At 41.3% G+C, this 17704-nt stretch overlaps 1 protein-coding gene across 12 annotated transcripts in view; it reads left to right on the forward strand.

Annotated features, from left to right (window-relative positions):
* Positions 1–4776: 4776 nt before the first annotated feature.
* LOC126424754 (zinc finger protein 679-like) overlaps positions 4777–17704 on the forward strand; it is a 319807-nt gene continuing 306879 nt past the window's right edge. For all 12 annotated transcript variants that reach the window (XM_050087489.1, XM_050087490.1, XM_050087485.1 and 9 more), the window contains exon 1: positions 4777–5115. In XM_050087489.1, coding sequence (XP_049943446.1) covers positions 5113–5115 — 3 coding nt within the window. In that variant the 5' untranslated portion in view covers positions 4777–5112. The remainder of the gene's footprint in view (positions 5116–17704) is intronic.

A 17704-nucleotide genomic window follows, 5' to 3' on the forward strand; every position in this document is an offset into this window, starting at 1 on the left:
GCATTATTGTCAATGATTCAAAAATTTCGTTCAACAAAATGGAAGGGATATTCTTAATGAAACGTTTTTCACTGATGAGGCGTGGTTTCTTTTATCCGGGTATACGAACTCGCAAAATTCTCTTATGTGGAGTACTGCAAATCCATTGTGTATTCATGACGAACCACTTCATTCTGTGAAAATACGAGTTTGGATTGCAATTTGTAGACGTCGGATTGTGGGTCCCATATTTTTCAACGAAACAATAAACGCACAACGATACTGCAGTGACATTCTGTACCCATTCATAGTAGAACTTGTGTTAAGTGAAATACTGAACGGTTATTTTCAACAAGATGGTGCAACAGCGCATACAGCTCGCGTTTCAGTGTCACTGCTTGCTGATGTTTTTGGTGATCGCATGATTTCACAGGGACTTTGGCCTCCACGATCGCGTGACCTATCACCACCTGACTTTTTCTTCTGGGGAGCAGCGATAGCAAATGTCCATAAAAACCGTCCAAAATCCATCGATGAATTGAAAACTGCAATGTCCACTTTCACTTCTTATGTTACAGAAGAAATGTTACAACTTGTGTTTGGAAAGATGATCAGACGAACTGATTTGTGTATTCAACAACAGGCGGGACACTTTCAACATTTAATGTGAAAATTTGTAAGTAAAAATGAATATTCAATAAATTAGTAACTTGTATTTGACTGAGTTTCATTTCGGTATATTCACTGCGGCATACGGCACGCGCGGCTAAGAATCATACGGCACTGCGGAGAGACTTTGTGAACACCCCGTAGTTAGAAAAGTGGCAGCTCTCTCAACAGAGACAGAAGAAACTAATTTTTTAAAAAAAGTAGTCTACTTGACAACCTCCATTTGCTAGTTAATAAATATTATGTCCATGGTTCCTATTACTCTGCCCAGGGTACCATAAGCTGTTATAAGACAATAAAGTTTACCATCAAAACAAAAGTAAAAAAGTACAACTCTTCCTTCTTTTGTTTTGTTTAAATACATTACATTCGCCTTCACTGGACACTGACATCAACCACTACAGTTCCTTGGATGACAGTATACCGTGTAGATATTATTACATTTTGTATATGAAAGTCACATTTCATAATTAGCCATTCTTACTGTATGAAATCTTACTATTCATGTAACGAGGTCTGCGAATTGAAACCTTTATTGCTGAACCAGTGGATGGGATTGGTTGTTTAGGGTTGATACTGTTATCTATTTTTGACTGGACATGGTATATCCCTTACTGATAACTGAAATTTAAATCATCATAGCTATACAAATTCCAATTTCCACAACTCATAGTTACATATGGTTGTCCGGTGTTTGCTATCATACTGACACTGGAGTAATTATATAAACTGTCGTCCTTTTCTTTCTTAGGCTTTATTATACGTAGTGTAATGTCCATCCTTCATTTATGAAAGTCTTTAAAACCTTTTGTTCTCATGGGGGTACATTCTCGGCAGCTGACCCGCATTGTTCGACTTTTCTTTCTGTATTGTTTGGAACCAACCGCCAAAACTGCGGTGCTGTCAGCTCGTCTTCAAACATCTCGCGCTGCCGGTCCGTCCAATTGTATGCCCACAGTTGTCCAGTAACCATTTCTTCCTCGTGATACCACATATCACCAGCGGCCGAACGATCCGAAGAAGACGCCAGAACTGGGCCATATAGCCAAAACCTTCGTAAGGTAGGTTAGCCACACGATTACCAGCGGTTTCCTGAAGTGATAGTTCGTCCCATGCTAACGGTCGTAATCTCGCTACCGCCTAGGACACACTTCGTTGTACACACCTTGCTAATCGTACCATTGAAGTCTATGCTCCATAATTCGAACCATTTGGCGAAGACTGTAAATGCGAAGACTGTAAATGCGAAGACTGTAATGCGAAGACTGTAAATAAACCTCATGAGTCATCTCACAATTTCAGTTTATTGTCCCAGTTTCTTCCTGGAGGGCCGGCTTCAGTCTGGAACCGCGTGACCGCTACGGTCGCAGGTTCGAATCCTGCCTCGGGCATGGATGTGTGTGATGTCCTTAGGTTAGTTAGGTTTAAGTATTTCCAAGTTCTAGGGGACTGATGACCACAGCAGTTAAGTCCCATAGTGCTCAGAGCCATTTGAACCAACCGTTTTAACGAAAAGGAGGGCTTCCCATGCACCTGTCTTCTATACATAACAGTGTTTTAAGGGTAGAAGGTAACTTGAAAGTTTGTTCGAGGTAATTCAAGTTTCGTCTGACCTGTATAACCAAGGACTTTTGAGCCGAATCACATTGGAACAATGGGGTTTCCAATTTAGGCTTTCGTTTTATAGCCAAGGGAAACGTCAGAAATGTTGTCAGAACCGGGGAGCGCAAACTAATCGTAGTAGCTCGAAAGTGCTGTAAGAAATATGTCTGAAAGGCTCCATGCAGAGTCCCAGTTTGGGAGAGGAGGCGGGCTCTATCAGATCTACGAATATATGGTTAAACCTTTCTGCCTCAGCTGAGAAGAGCGATCGTTTCAAGAAGCTATAAGCACTATGGGACTTAACATCTGTCTTCATTCCCCTAGATTTAGAACTACTTAAACCTAACCAACCTAAGGACATCACACACATCCATGTGCGAGGCAGGATTCGAACCTGCTACCGTAGCAGCAGCGCGGTTCCGGACTGAAGCGCCTAGAACCGCTCGGTCACAGTAGCCGGCGAGCGATCATTTGTATACAGTTATTTGAACATCTGTCTTACTCTAGCTATGTTACAGTATATTACCCAAAGTTTGAACTATGAAATGGAGCTGGCTCCCAGGGAGAATGTGTGAATCGATTAATTTTTTCTGCAAATGATTACTCAGGTTAAGACATTTGTATGAGCACCTTCGAATTGTTGTTGTTGTTGTTCGAATTATATGTGCAAAAACATGCAAAAAACACATTTTGTTGGGAGGTTTTTGAAGTGCGCCAGTGCTATACTTTAAACTTTTAGGAATCGTTTCAAACTTTGCACGAAATCAAAACGCAAATATTTTATCATGTGATCTTTATCCATTGTTGAGATACAATCGTTTCATGTCGAGCTAAATGTATCATCTGTTTAAAATGGATATTTTTGAAATGTGCCACTGATATTCTGTAAAAGAGTGCGAACTGGTTCAAAAAATTAATGGATAAAACCAAAACGAATTTTTTTATTCACTAATATTTATCTGTTATAGAGTTCAATGGCTTATTGTCGAGCTAAATGCCGGCCGGAGTGGCCGTGCGGTTCTAGGCGCTACAGTCTGGAGCCAAGCGACGGCTCTGGTCGCAGGTTCGAATCCTGCCTCGGGCATGGATGTGTGTGATGTCCTTAGTTAGGTTTTTATTAGTTCTAAGTTCTAGGCGACTGATGACCTCAGAAGTAATGTCGCATAGTGCTCAGAGCCATTTGAACCATTTTTTCGAGCTAAATGTATCGCATAAAATTCGTTATTATGTGAATTGAAAGTGCGCAAATGGTTTAAAATGAATCAAATAAATAAAAAACTGCAATATTTCGACAGAACTGAAAACTCGCTTTCAAAAATGTAGCTTCATTCTGATTTTGCGAGCAAAAAACACGTTTTTTGTGAGTCTTTTACGCGTGCCAGTTCTACATTCCAAACTTATGCGAATCGGCTCAAATTTTATGAGAAGTTAGACTACCGGTACTACATGTAATTAATAGACGTCCTCTTGTTTCGTAAAGTCTTTATTCGTTGCCAAGATCTAAGCAGCGTGGTCAGAAAAAAAAGAAAGAAAAGAAAAAAAGGAAGAAAAAAGAAAAAGAAAGAAGCCTATACTGGATTAGGCGTCGCCCGAGTCAACAAAAATTTACATCGACCGCCAAACTAAGGCGGTATAATGTCAAAATAGTTATGGTAGAGTAAAAGTTGGGAACCAAAATGAAAAAGTCATCTCTCGTAGCAGAAAAAAGGCGAGTATGTCTTGACAGGGCTAGGGATGTAAAGGAAGGCTTATCTGGCAACTTCAAGAACCTTTAAATGAAAACGTGTTAACAGGCGTCCTTTACCCACAGCCAACGAAACTGATTTAATATTCACGCCTGAAGTGACTTGGCAGTCCGAGAGATCTGTGTCGTGCCTATGTCAATGTGATATGCTGACCGAATCGTCCAGTCACCTGGTTGCCATGTAGCTGGGAGGTCTGATTTGGGCGGCCCTGTGTAGAATGGGTTTTGAGTTAACACACACACTGAGTTTTGCATCTGCAGCTCAGTTGAGTAACGCACAAGTAAAGTCTCGTATCCGCAACTCAGATTACCGTCGCGATCGGAGCATTCCAAACAGTTATCTGTGTTTAAAACTGTGAGCGACAACTCTGTTGTCGACAATATGTAGTATAATTTGAGGAAAATACTGCCGACTGTAAAAAATTCTTGTGAGAAATGTTTATGAAATATATTTGCTTATCGTAACTTCATTTAACAAGCACAAACTGACTGTAAAAAATTCTTGTGAGAAATGTTTATGAAATATATTTGCTTATCGTAACTTCATTTAACAAGCACAAAGTAAGTAGCTGAAATAATTTGCGGGTGATAGCTATTTCAATCATTGTACCGTGGAACTTCAAACTATATATTGATACGTAGTTACTTGTGCTGCCTTCGAACGGCGTCGTACACAACTACGACGCTGTTGCTTCTCGTGCTGACAGATGGCGGGATTAACGTGACGACTGCCATCGCGCAACTCAAGAGTTGATGCTTAGCGTCGCCGAAAGATAGCAGTACATCTTACATTTGTTTTGATTATATCGTGCAGGTCTACCATAATGTCACGAAAGCTTCATGTTGTTAAGAAACTTAACAGGAATTTGTGTTTTTGAAGCATTGTATATTAAACACAATACTTATTTCTTAAAATACACACAATTTGCGGTCAATGTAACAATGTGTCACTGCTGTAAATACCATAGATTAGCCGTTAGCAACTCCGTCGTACAGTCGACCTAACTTCTAGTTTGCACCGTGTCAGCTGTTGCTGATGATACGAAGGTTAAGGAATTTACGAACAGAAGTTTTCGAGAAGCACTCCTCATCATATTTCAAAAAAGTTCGCTGTAAATATGGTGAGTCTATGATCATAACCATTGAATGAATTGTGTGCGACCTTAATCGTCGGAAGTTAAATTTTTCAGCACGATTGTATGAAATATCAGGCAAACTAAGAAATCTCATAACAGTTGTGACTCCGAAGCTAAGTTACTACATACTATGTTATAAAATAGGTGCGCATGCAACATGAAGCTAAATTACAATGTAACACGATTCATATGAAAACAGCACGATGTGTTGTTTTCGTATAAATTGGCTATCAACATTGGAACACTTGAGACTTGTATGTCATTTATGAAGCTGTGCAATCTTTAGGCTTTATTTACTAGATAGCTGATTATCCGGTTGCGTATTTCTATTTTATATCGGGAAAAGAATGAAATCTACCTGTAGTGCGAAAACAATCATACCGGTAGTTTATGTAAAATTTGAGCTCAAGATGCGTATAATAATTGTATTAATTTTGTTTTACGATGCTTTCAATGGAGGCCTACAAAATGTTATATGGGATCTACACTAGTAAAATGAAAACTAGTCTTGATCCATATAAGATATTTGTACCAGATGTAGGCCTACAACTTTCTTTTTCTCTCGATCACCCTTTAAAATTTCAGAGCAATGTCTTTCACCATTTTTGTGTCAATAAAGCCAAACTTTGGGGAATAATGGAACTCGACAATTTTTCATCAATTTTGTCACTGCAAGACGAAGTATACTGAGCTCATGTGTCTTTGGTAAAGCAAGAGCAGTTGAATTAAGAAAGCTTATAAAAATTGTGCCCAATATATCAGAGCGAGGTTCACAATAAACTTGCCACTACATTATTCTTCTCAATGGCTTCAAATGGTGATCATCATGAACAAATGGAAACTCAGAAAGGATCAATTCTACTTACCACAGAGAGAATAACTGCAGCAATCATTTTTGAATAATCAGCAGTTACTAATGTGTAAACATACTAGTAATTTCTTTTATAAAATTACTACGTATTTTACCCCTGCCAAACATTCGTAAACCATTCATTAATCTTGTGATATTCAGGTATTACACTTTAAATAACATCCAAACTACCACACTTTCGATCACACTAATTCATCCTCAACAAAGGTAACAAAAACTTTCCCCTCTTCCTCTCAGACATTGCTTATATGACCCTTCATTTCGTTAACATTTCTATCATTATTGACCATATTGGTTGAAACAATAAGTTCATAAGCCATCCAAAGGTACCAACCAATATTTTGGTGTTAGTGTTAAAATTTGAAAATCTCAGGATCTTAGGAAACAAAATTTTTTGCATCATTTCACTCAGTAGGTCACCATAACCAAAACAGCACCACCATTACTAATAATCATAATTTTGCTGGACTTATGCACCTGGATTGAACCCAACAAAATCTGCACTGTGCCTAGACAAATTTTACTTTGGGTTTGATAAATCTTGTTCCTTGTGTAGCATTACGAATCTTATTTTGAGACATTCTGACAATTTTAGGGTGAAATGGCAAAGACTGTGGTAAGTAGAATTGATCCTTTCTGAGTTTCCATTTGTTCATGATGATCACCATTTGAAGCCATTGAGAAGAATAATGTAGTGGCAAGTTTATTGTGAACCTCGCTCTGATATATTGGGCACAATTTTTATAAGCTTTCTTAATTCAACTGCTCTTGCTTTACCAAAGACACATGAGCTCTTTTAATGACTTTTTTATTTTTCCCTCCTTCAAAAGGACTGTGATAGTACTTTCCCAAGTTCTCAGACTGCTAAAGAAGCAAGGTTTCACATTAAAATAAGGCCATTGAACCAACTTCATGTTATAATGAGATCATGGTTTCAGCAGTCTTTGTTGATCAGGTTGGTATTTGGTCAGTGATTTGAGTGCCTTTTGGATAAAGATGAATATTTGATTGGAGTCATCAGCTTTGATCAGTGTTGTGGGAAACATGAGACAAACGCCATAAATAATACCTTGATTGTATTGTGATGTGATTGGCATTGTTTTTCAAATGGCCTAAGCCTCAGATCAGTCTGTCACAACAACCAGGTTTATTTAGTTTTACATTCATTGGCTATGTCAACTCTCAACCATACTGTCACCTTCCACCTATACCGTGGGCTAAGCTACAGATCAGTGTGTCACACACCACAACATTACATTACAACCAGTCTTTTGTTTTTGCTTTAAGGTTCATTGGCTTCATCAAATAATAACAAAACTGTGGATGTATACACTGAAAGGTGGTGTGATAGCAGCCATTAACATTACTTCATGGTCCAAAGCTGACGACACCTACCAAACATTCCTCTTGTCCTCTTGACTCTGCTTTTTTACAGTTACTGAGATAGGGCTGATGGTACACTGAAGTGTCCAAACTACCAACTGTGTACAGTGGTATGTCAGGGCCAGCATTTTGATACATCTGTGCTACACAAAATGGTCTTAGACATCCTTGCAGTACCACCTCGAATTTATCTATTAAACAAGACAATTATCCAGAAGGATTCATTCCCATGGAATCTTGCACAATCAAAACAGGTTGGCAACAAAGTACTCCAAAGTATCAACTTTCTTGGTTATAAATAGAAGAGGAGAACACCCACTAGTAGTAGATTTGTACAAATGTACTTTTTGTGTGCTAGACACATCCACATAGTAATTTCTAGATTCAGACTTGCTAAAGTGGTCTGCATTTTAATTGTTGGTAGCAGCCACCAGAGCAGATTGCAACCAAAAATTACGACACGGGTCATGTTAGCCAGTATGCCTCTGGAAACTACTGTTTGGATTTGTCAAGTGTTTGAAAAATTTTTATTTTATACAGGTCATTAGATATGGATAAAAAGTAAAAATACCATCAAATATGCAGTATTTCAGAACCAAAAAATTACAGAATGGCATGAAAAAATTGTCACAAAAAACTATATGACTATTTGACAGTAGTATTTTGAATATCTTTTTTAAACTTTATCCATAATCTCCCAAACAAACAAAATTGTTTCTAGTACAAAAACACTTGCTCTATCTAACAAACAAGAAGTCAAGAAAATAGCTGTTAATAATTGGCAATATAACATCAAAATACACAGACATTCAGAAAAAAACAATTACACATTAATAACCTCTACAATATTCGCAAATAACTGCTGAGTTTGATAGAACTGATTACAAGTAATTTCTCTGTGGACCTACTAAAAGGCACTCAGTATGCTGGCTAAAGTTTACGTGCCGTATCTGCAGCAAATACATTGCATGCTAGTGTTGGCAAATCACTAGTATTGCTCATAGCTAAGTGGGTGATAGTATACAATAGCCAGTGAGAATCGCTGTATGTGATGATTTCTTTTGGAGGGAGCCACGAGTTGATTAGGCCTACATTAGTTTTCTGAAGAATAGCAAGAAAACTAGATTTGCTGACGGACCAACCTGTGCTGTAGCCCGAGGATTAGTTTAAGCTGAAAAGTGACGGAATGATTGTGACTTGGGAAAACCAACAAATGTGCATTTCAAAAAAGTAGGTATGCTGAAACACTGACCTGTAGTGTAAACCGAGGCTTAGGTTGGAATGCTCGAGTTGGTAAAACGAGTGAAGTTTAACACAAAAATATAACTGCCATAATAGACTAATGTGTGCATAGCATGAGATATATATTCATCATTGTGGTAAGATACTTGTATGTCTTACGTACGATTTTGCCAAAAATTCTGACAATGTTGTTAAATTCAAAACAAAATACCAGCTAACTGTATTTACAAACCGTAGGAAATCGTGAGCTGGAATTCTGATTGGCTGCAAATGACAGATGCATAATTTGTCATATTCAATTCCCATTGTTCATCACAGGAGTTGTTACCAACATCAGTAAACTATGTAACAGCTGCAAACACCACAAGTGCACTTTCATTCAATGCCCCCAGGGTGCTTCCTGCTCTTTGGTGAGTTCGTGCTTTGGCTTCCACAGGCCCCCAGCCTTTGCAGCATCTTTTCCCCTCTGTGCTGCATGTCTATCCTCTTGCTATTCTTTTTCCGCTCGTTTGAGGAACTCGTGTTGGATGTTGTTGGAAATGCGTTCTGCATATTCAGTCTCTGACATGAGAACAGTCTCTCCACTGTCTTTCGTTCCTTCAGTATCCCCCTTCCCCATCTCCCATCCTTCCTCTGCTTTGGTGTTTGAGGTTCCTCTCTTTCTTTTTCCCCCATGGGGGAGCGGGGGATGATTGCCTGAGCAGCTACCTTCCTAAATTGTGGATTGATCCTTCTGTCAGGTGTTTGGGAAGTGTGACCCGAGGTATGAACTATCACCTAAGGCAGGTGCGCCGCCTTCTGTGGGGATTCCCCAGTCAGAAGGAGCGCGGCATTGGAAACACTGGCAATCGGTGGGGACTTTCTTGCAATGAGCCAAACATCTATTAAACGTAAACGAAATAAGGCTAACGATTCAAAGACCTTGCAACTGCGACACGGTTTCACATACTGAAGGCAGTCAGTTCTTTGTTTCGGTAAATACATTTATTATTCGGGAAGGTGTCGATGCAATTGCAGGCCCTGTGAAATCCCGCTCCAGTTTTTCGAAATGGCACTTTGCTTTCGGAGACTACTACCGAGTCTCGAGCTTCGCTCCTCCACAGCTATCCTGTCCGTGTCGATACCCGTCGAACCCCGAATTCTTCCCGTTAAGTGATTTACACTATGCTGCTCGATGGCCACACCAAGGTAGAACCCCAAACGTACCTCTCCGATCGGGGTGCCGTTGCAGTCCGTCGGGTGATGAAAAAAGTAGATGCATCCTTAGTGCCCACACGCACTCTTTGTCTCACTTTTGATAGAGTGGTTCTTCCGTCAAAGATCAAAGCAGGCTACCAAGTTATCACAGCACTACCGTACCCGAACCCGACGTGCTGCTACCAGTGTCGTTATTACATCCACACTCGAGAAGCCTGTCGACACCACGCCAGATGTGTAATCTCGTGCTCATAAGGGCAATTGTCTGCCTCCTCGTCCCTGCCGTATCGACTGCACTGGCGACCACAGTGCTTCCTCTTGCGATTGTGAGTGTCCCGCGTGTCTCGGTGATCAGACGAGTGGGCTGTCCGGGAGATCTGGACAGACGAAAAAGTGACTTACCCGGCCACTCCCGAGTCGGCTACTCGGAAACTTTTGCCTCACTGGGCGAAGTCGCCTGCTACACGACCGGCCTCAGAAAGGACGGGAGGGATACTCCCGTGAAGACTTCCTACAGCCCTTCAGCCGACAAACACCTTTCTCTGCCAACCACAAAGGCTCCGAGAAGTTGAACAGAGGGAAACAGTCCCTTCCTTTGCTGACTCGGAGATTCTCTTCGGTGGCGTCGCCACATTATACGCTCGCCCGGCTGACCTTTTTGTTGCCGGTGAGCACCACCTACTGTTTTTCTGTTCCGGACCTCGCAGACCGATAGGAGGAGAATACCGACACCTCTGTGGACCTCGTGGGCTAAGATCCTCCTGCCTCTGTGCCCTGTAGCAGTGTGTCTCCGATGGCTGGCACTCGGCAGCTGCGAGGTGAGACCCTTCACGTTTTCCTCGTCACAAGTCTCCTCCGACGGAACGTTCGCGGCCTTCGAACTGACGGAGAGGACTCGAGGCTGCTCTTAGAATCGCAGTGTCCACCTGTACTCTGCCTGCAGCTTATTGTGCAACTCCCTCATTCCTTTCTGCTGCTCGGTGACTTTAATGTGCACCACCCTCTCGGGGCTCGCTCAGAACCTGTCGGAGAGGTGCCCTCTCGGCTGACCTTATTGATCACCTTCACCTCGTCTGCCTTAACGTGGGAGCACCCGTTCCTTTCAGACTCCACACACCTATTACCATTTGGACCTCATTTGCACGCACAGTTTGCCCGTCATCTACGGTGGTCCAATATCTCTGACACGTACTCGAGTGAGCGTTTCCCGTGTGCCGTCCAATTTCTGACTCCTGTCATACCTGTACCCAAATGGCAACTTTCTAAGCTCGACTGGAGGCTTTACTGCTCCCTGGAAACCTTCTACAGATATCATTTCCCCAGTTGCGACAACCAAGCGTAATATCCTACAAACATTATCCTTACCACCACAGAATGTATCATTCCCCGCAGTTCTTTTTTACTGCTCTGTGTCCCAGTCCCTTGGTGGACTGAGGCGTGCCGTGATGCCATTCGTGCTCTCTGTGTTTTTAACTGTCATTCTACGATGGAAAACTGCATTCGTTATAATTGGATGCGTGCAAAGTGGCATCGCCTTCTTCGTGATGATAAAAAAGCTAACTGGATTTCATTTACTAGTTCTTTTAACAGTTCCATTCCCTCTTCCGTCTTGTGGGCCAACCTCCGCTGGCTCTCTGGAACCGAGGTCCGTTCCCAAATTTCGAACCTGACAATAGCAGACAATGTCGTAGTGGACCCTGTTGCTATCTCTGACACCTTGAGCCGCCATTTTGCTGAGATTTCGAGCTCCCCCCCACTATAACGTGCCTTCCTCCATTGGAAATGAGCGGAGGCAGCTCAGACGATACTCTTCAGTTCTCAGAATCGTGAGTGCTACAATGCTGCCTTTACTATGAGGGAGCTAGATCTTGCTCTTACTTCATCCCAGTCTTCTACCCCGGCGGCAGACGATGTTCACATTCAGATGTTGCAGCACCTTTCTCTTGCGGGCAAGCACTATCTCCTTCATACGTACATCCGCATCTGGGCAGAGGACACGTTTCCCAGATGCTGGCTTAAAGCCACTGGCATACCCATACCTAAGCCTGGAAAGAACAAACATCTTTCTTCTAGCTAGCGCCCCATTTCTTGCACCAGCTGTGTTTGCAAGGTGACGGAACATATGATTCGTGCCCAGCCGGTATGGTGTCTCGAACCTTGCAATTTACTAACCACTGTGTTCTTGTGTTCTGCAGTTGTCCACCCATGTCACGAATGGTTTTCTGCGGAAATCCCAGACTGTGACCGTGTTTTTCAACTTGGAGAAAGTCTACAACACCTGCTGATGATGGACTGGCATCCTCTGTACCCTCTACACGTGGGGCTTCCACGGCCATATGCCCCGTTTCCTGTAGGAATTTTTAAAAGACTGAGTTTGCAAGCTACATGTGGGTTCTGCGTTGCCTGGCACCTTTATCTAGGAAAATGGTATGTCCCTGGACTGCGTCCTGAGTGGTGTCAACTTTGCTATTGCCTCAGCACTATAATGGCCTGTCTCGCACCAGGCATCTCCAGCTCCCTGTTCGTTGACGATTTTTCCGTCTGTTGCAGTTCTCCGACGGACCTGTCTCATCGAGTGGCATCTTCGGCGATGTCTCGATCATCTTTACTCGTGGAGCATCGACAGTGGCTTTCATTTTTCTACTGACAAAATCATTTGTATGAATTTCTGGTGGTGCATTTGGTTTCTCCCACCGTCTTGACATCTTGGGCCTATTGCTCTTCCATTGGTTGATACTACAAAATTCCTGGGGCTCATGCCCGATAGCAAACTTTCTTCGTCCTCCCACACATCTTACCTGGTGGCCCGAGGTGGTCCCTCAGTATCCTACCTGTCCTCAGTGATAGTTCCTGGGGAACAGATCAAACCACCCTCGTCTGTTTGTACCAGTTCCTCGTCCGTTCAAAACTAGACTGTGGATGTTTCATTCATGCATTTATGCATCAGCATGTCCATCCCTCTTACACCATCTCAAATACTATCCATTATCGTGGCATCCATTTGGCCACTAGCATCTTTTACACTAGCCCGGTTGAGAGTCTATATGCAGAAACTGCCAAACTACCGCTGTCTTCCTGCCGTGACTTTCTCCTCGGCAGATATGTCTTTTGTTTGTCTGCCGTGTGTGGCCACCCGTCCTGTAACTCCTTCATTTTTGACTCATTTGATCACCTGTATGGGGCACATCCTCATCTCCGTTACCTCCTGGAGTTCGCTATCGGCTCTCGCTCGGGCAGCTTAAATTCACGCTACCTGCCACTTTTTCAGTGGGTGTGACCCCTTCACCACCTTGGCTTCATGTGGTGGCCCATGTTCACCTTGGCCTTCATTTGCTTCCTAAGAACACTATTCCAGCCTCACTCTATCACCTTCAGTTTTGTGACCTTTGTACGGAACTACGTGATAGTACCTTTATGTACACTGATGGCTCTCGATCTGACCGTGGTGCCAGGTGTACCTTCATCATTGGCACCGACATTTTTCGGTGTCGGCTTCCAGAACACTGCTCAGTATTTACAGCAGAGCTCTGACTCTCTCAGTGCTCTTGAAAGCCTCTGTCTGCCGTACACTGCCCATCCCTTAGTGCAGCGGGTCCAGGAAAGATGTCACCTGCTCACTCGTGATGGTGTCACTGTGATTTTATGTAGATTCCCTGTCAAATCGGTTTGACAGGAAATGAGGCCACTGATGCTGCTGCAGTCATCATACCTCAGCCTGCTAGTTCTCTCCCAGCAGCTTGGATGATCCCATCTCATCCCTCTTGCTGTGAGGAGATCATTTTAGCTAGGTTGCATATTGGGAACTGTCTTTTTAGCCATCACCATTTGTCAAATGGTGCTCCCCACCACTTTGTGCTCGTTGCCCTCAACCTTTGATAGTCCACCACTACCTGATGGAATGCCCATTTCTAACCACTTACATTCTCATTTGTGCTTGCTGTCTGAGTTACCAGCCGTTTAAATGAATGATGTGTGGACTGTCAACCTTGTTTTACTTTTAATCTGTCATAGCAATATGGCGAAGGACATTTAATCTTTAGTTCACGACCTCTGTTTCTCCACGCCCATGTTTTTAGCTATCTTCTCTTCTGTCGATTGGGGTTAACGTGTAGTTGTTTTTAACTTCTCTGTCTCTCTGTCCTTGTGTTCTTCAGTTCTGACATAGGTGCGTGTGCCCCTAGTTGTTTTTGCACCTTAAAACAAAAAAAATCTTTCATTTAATGTCCAAAAATTTAGTCACAAAATGCTTGCAACATTGTCATTGGCAGTTCCTGAAATGTGGTGTCATGTAGCTTGAAAATGGTGAATGACAAAGTCTCAAAATATTAAAAGTGTGTTCTATAAAAAGAAAGTTGTGCATCTGATACAAAAAAACTTCCAGTTTCAATGCACCTTAAATTTGTGCATCGAGCTTGCATGACTGTTTCAGCACTTCACTGAAAAGTCCTAAAACAATGAATTTTTTTATCTTGAGCTCAAAGTTGGCAGAATTTAGTTTTACTCTTAGGTAATGCCGAAATAAAATTTCATTGAAATTAGAGATAGTCAGTTGAGGATGATTCCTAAAATGGTCCACTTGATCTGAAATTACCCAGACAGAAAAAATTGTGTAGATATTAGTCAGTTGTACATGAAAAATTTATGTAAATTTATTGCAAACAAAATGAAATGTGTCATAATCCATGTAAAATAGTACAGTGTATGAATGTGTGTCTGTTCTTCTAACACTTGTAGTCTCTACTTCATAAGACTATTTTAGTTTAGTTTCGCTTTTACGTGTTCTGTGGATCATATTTGTAAGAACTTGCCTTGGTGTCGAACAGGTCAGTTGATTTACAATAATGAGAAACATTTTCTCTGTGCAAACATGGGTACCTACTGAACATTCACATAACTGGATATTTTTGAGTTGTAATATGGAACAATATATGACAAAAGTAACCCAACAACCGATTTAGATTATGCAGTGGTTAGCACACTGGACTCACATTCGGAAAGATGATGGTTCAAACCTGCATCCGGCCATCCTGATGTAGGTTTTTCATCATTTCCGTAAATTGCTTCAGGCAAATGCAAGCTTGGTTCCTTTGAAAGGACTGAGTTCCTTCCCCATCCCTCCCTAACCCGATGGGACTGGTGACCTCACTGTTTGGTCCCTATCCCCATATCAACCAACCAACCAATCAAGTACCCAGCAACATAAATACTATGTACTTACCAAATCACCTGGGGAGAAAGAGGTGTCAAATAGAAATGATTAAATTTGTTTTTAAAACTTTCATTGTCTTGACAGCACCTTTAATTCACAAAAGATATAGCTGCACATTTTGATACTTTCTGTGCAAGAGGAAGCTTACATTTTGGACAGTAGAGGCAATTTTTGTTCCTAGTGTTAATGCAAGAGAGAATATTTGTATTTTTTACACATGGCTACACTCTGAACATTTCTAAGTTAGCCTTTCTTTTAATACAAAAAGAGGAAAAAAAAGATACATAGTGTGTGTGTGTGTGTGTGTGTGTGTGTGTGTGTGTGTGTGTGTGTTTTAGTAATGGCTACCCACCATCTTCTACACATTACAATAACAGAAATTCTTTTACAGAATAGGAGGAGTTGTCAAGGAGCTACTTTTACAGTTTGTTATCAAATTTTACTCTTCTGTCTGTCAGACATTTTAAATCACTGGGTATGTGATCAAAAGTTTCTGTTAGAGCATTGTGCACCACTTTTGGGTTAAGGACAACCTTAATGTGGAGTAATGAATGTCATTTTTCCACCTTGTTTCCTGATTATGTACCTCATTGTTCCTTTTGAACTGTAGTGGATTATTATTTACAACAAACTTCATGATGAAGCAAGAATATGGTCTTCAGAGGTAAACATCTAGATCAGGGCCAGGGACATACTAACTTGTTTCCTGCAACAACACTGTCAGCACTTGCTGTGAGGTATGATGGGAAGGAAAGAGGGTGTATCAGCTGCTGGGTCTGTTTGAAGGAATATTGTCACGTTCTCATGTTAGTATATCACCACCTCCAAAACTGGAATGCATTTGGAAGGATAGGAAAATATTCTGACCACCGACATTATTAATTTATTTTAAGCTGCATTATTAGTTCCCAGTCTGACCACAACCTTATAATTTGTGAAATATTGGTAAGAAACAAATATATGACAACAAAGATTATTAATGTCAACAATGTAGGAAGAAACAGAGTGCTACTTACCGTAAAGAAGACACGTCAAGTTGCAGACAGGCACAATTAAAGTTACTCACATTGTGTCTTTTAATTGTGTTTTTCTGCTACTTGATGTGTCTTCTTTACAGTAAGTAGCACTCTTTATTTTCCTACATTGTTGATATTCCTACGTGGAGTTTCCATTTTTTGAAGATTATTGAAGTAATTTTTGTGAGTAAAACTGTCATATTCCAATGTAACTTAGGCCTTGGGCTAAGCTACAGATCTGTCCGTCACCAAAACCAGACGTTTTGCTGTCAAATTTGTTGCCTTCTCCAACTCTCAGGCAGACTGCCACATTCCAACCTAACATAAACCTAGGGCCAAGCTGCAGCTCAGTTTTTTACCACAACCAGATGTTTTTAGCTCTCAAACTGATTAGCTTCACCAGCTCACAACTGTCACATTCCAACTTGATCACAACTTCATAATTTGTGACTTATTCAGAAAACACAGTCAGGTATTTATGACGACAGCAAAGAAGAGAATGGTTTCTATTTCAGTGCTAGAAATTCATTTTCTCGCCTCTCATTGGTTACGTGAAAGTGGGAGCGGCTCACTCGTAAGGGCCAGAGGAGCTTAGCTCCACCAAAGTTTTGTGATATAGTTTTATTCTGCATATATATATATATATATATATATATATATATATATATATATATATATATATATATATAACAAAGATGAGGTGACTTACCGAACGAAAGCGCTGGCAGGTCGATAGACACACAAACATATACACAAAATTCAAGCTTTCGCAACAAACTGTTGCCTCATCAGGAAAGAGGGAAGGAGAGGGAAAGACGAAAGGAAGTGGGTTTTAAGGGTGAGGGTAAGGAGTCATTCCAGTCCCGGGAGCGGAAAGACTTAACCTTAGGGGGAAAAAAGGACAGGTATACACTCGCGCACACACACACATATCCATCCACATATACAGACACAGGCAGACATATATTCGTCTTTAAATATGTCTGCCTGTGTCTGTATGTGTGGATGGATATGTGTGTGTGTGTGAGTGTATACCTGTCCTTTTTTCCCCCTAAGGTAAGTCTTTCCGCTCCCGGGACTGGAATGACTCCTTACCCTCACCCTTAAAACTCACTTCCTTTCGTCTTTCCCTCTCCTTCCCTCTTTCCTGATGAGGCAACAGTTTGTTGCGAAAGCTTGAATTTTGTGTGTATGTTTGTGTTTGTTTGTGTGTTTATCGACCTGCCAGCGCTTTCGTTCGGTAAGTCACCTCATCTTTGTTTTTTATATATAATTTTTCCCACGTGGAATGTTTCCCTCTATTTTTTATATATATATATATATATATATATATATATATATATATATATATATATATATATATATATATATATATATATATATATATATATATATATATATATATAATTTCAGTGCTGTGTCTGACAGTTTGAATATGACATAATTTTAGTGTTGCACAGGTGGCAGACGCCATAGATAATCACGTGTTGTTTCTACTGCTCTTTGAAGAAATGCACAATGTTACTCTGAGATGCCAGTAGTGGGAACAAGCCTTGCCACAACTCTTCCATCAGCTCATCCTTCCACAGTGACAAACCTGTTTTCCTTTCACCACCCCATTCAGCTGAGGAGCAGAGCCTGGTGGCCCTTACTCCC

This window comes from Schistocerca serialis, chromosome 10, assembly GCF_023864345.2.
Source record: "Schistocerca serialis cubense isolate TAMUIC-IGC-003099 chromosome 10, iqSchSeri2.2, whole genome shotgun sequence".
NCBI lineage: Eukaryota > Metazoa > Arthropoda > Insecta > Orthoptera > Acrididae > Schistocerca > Schistocerca serialis.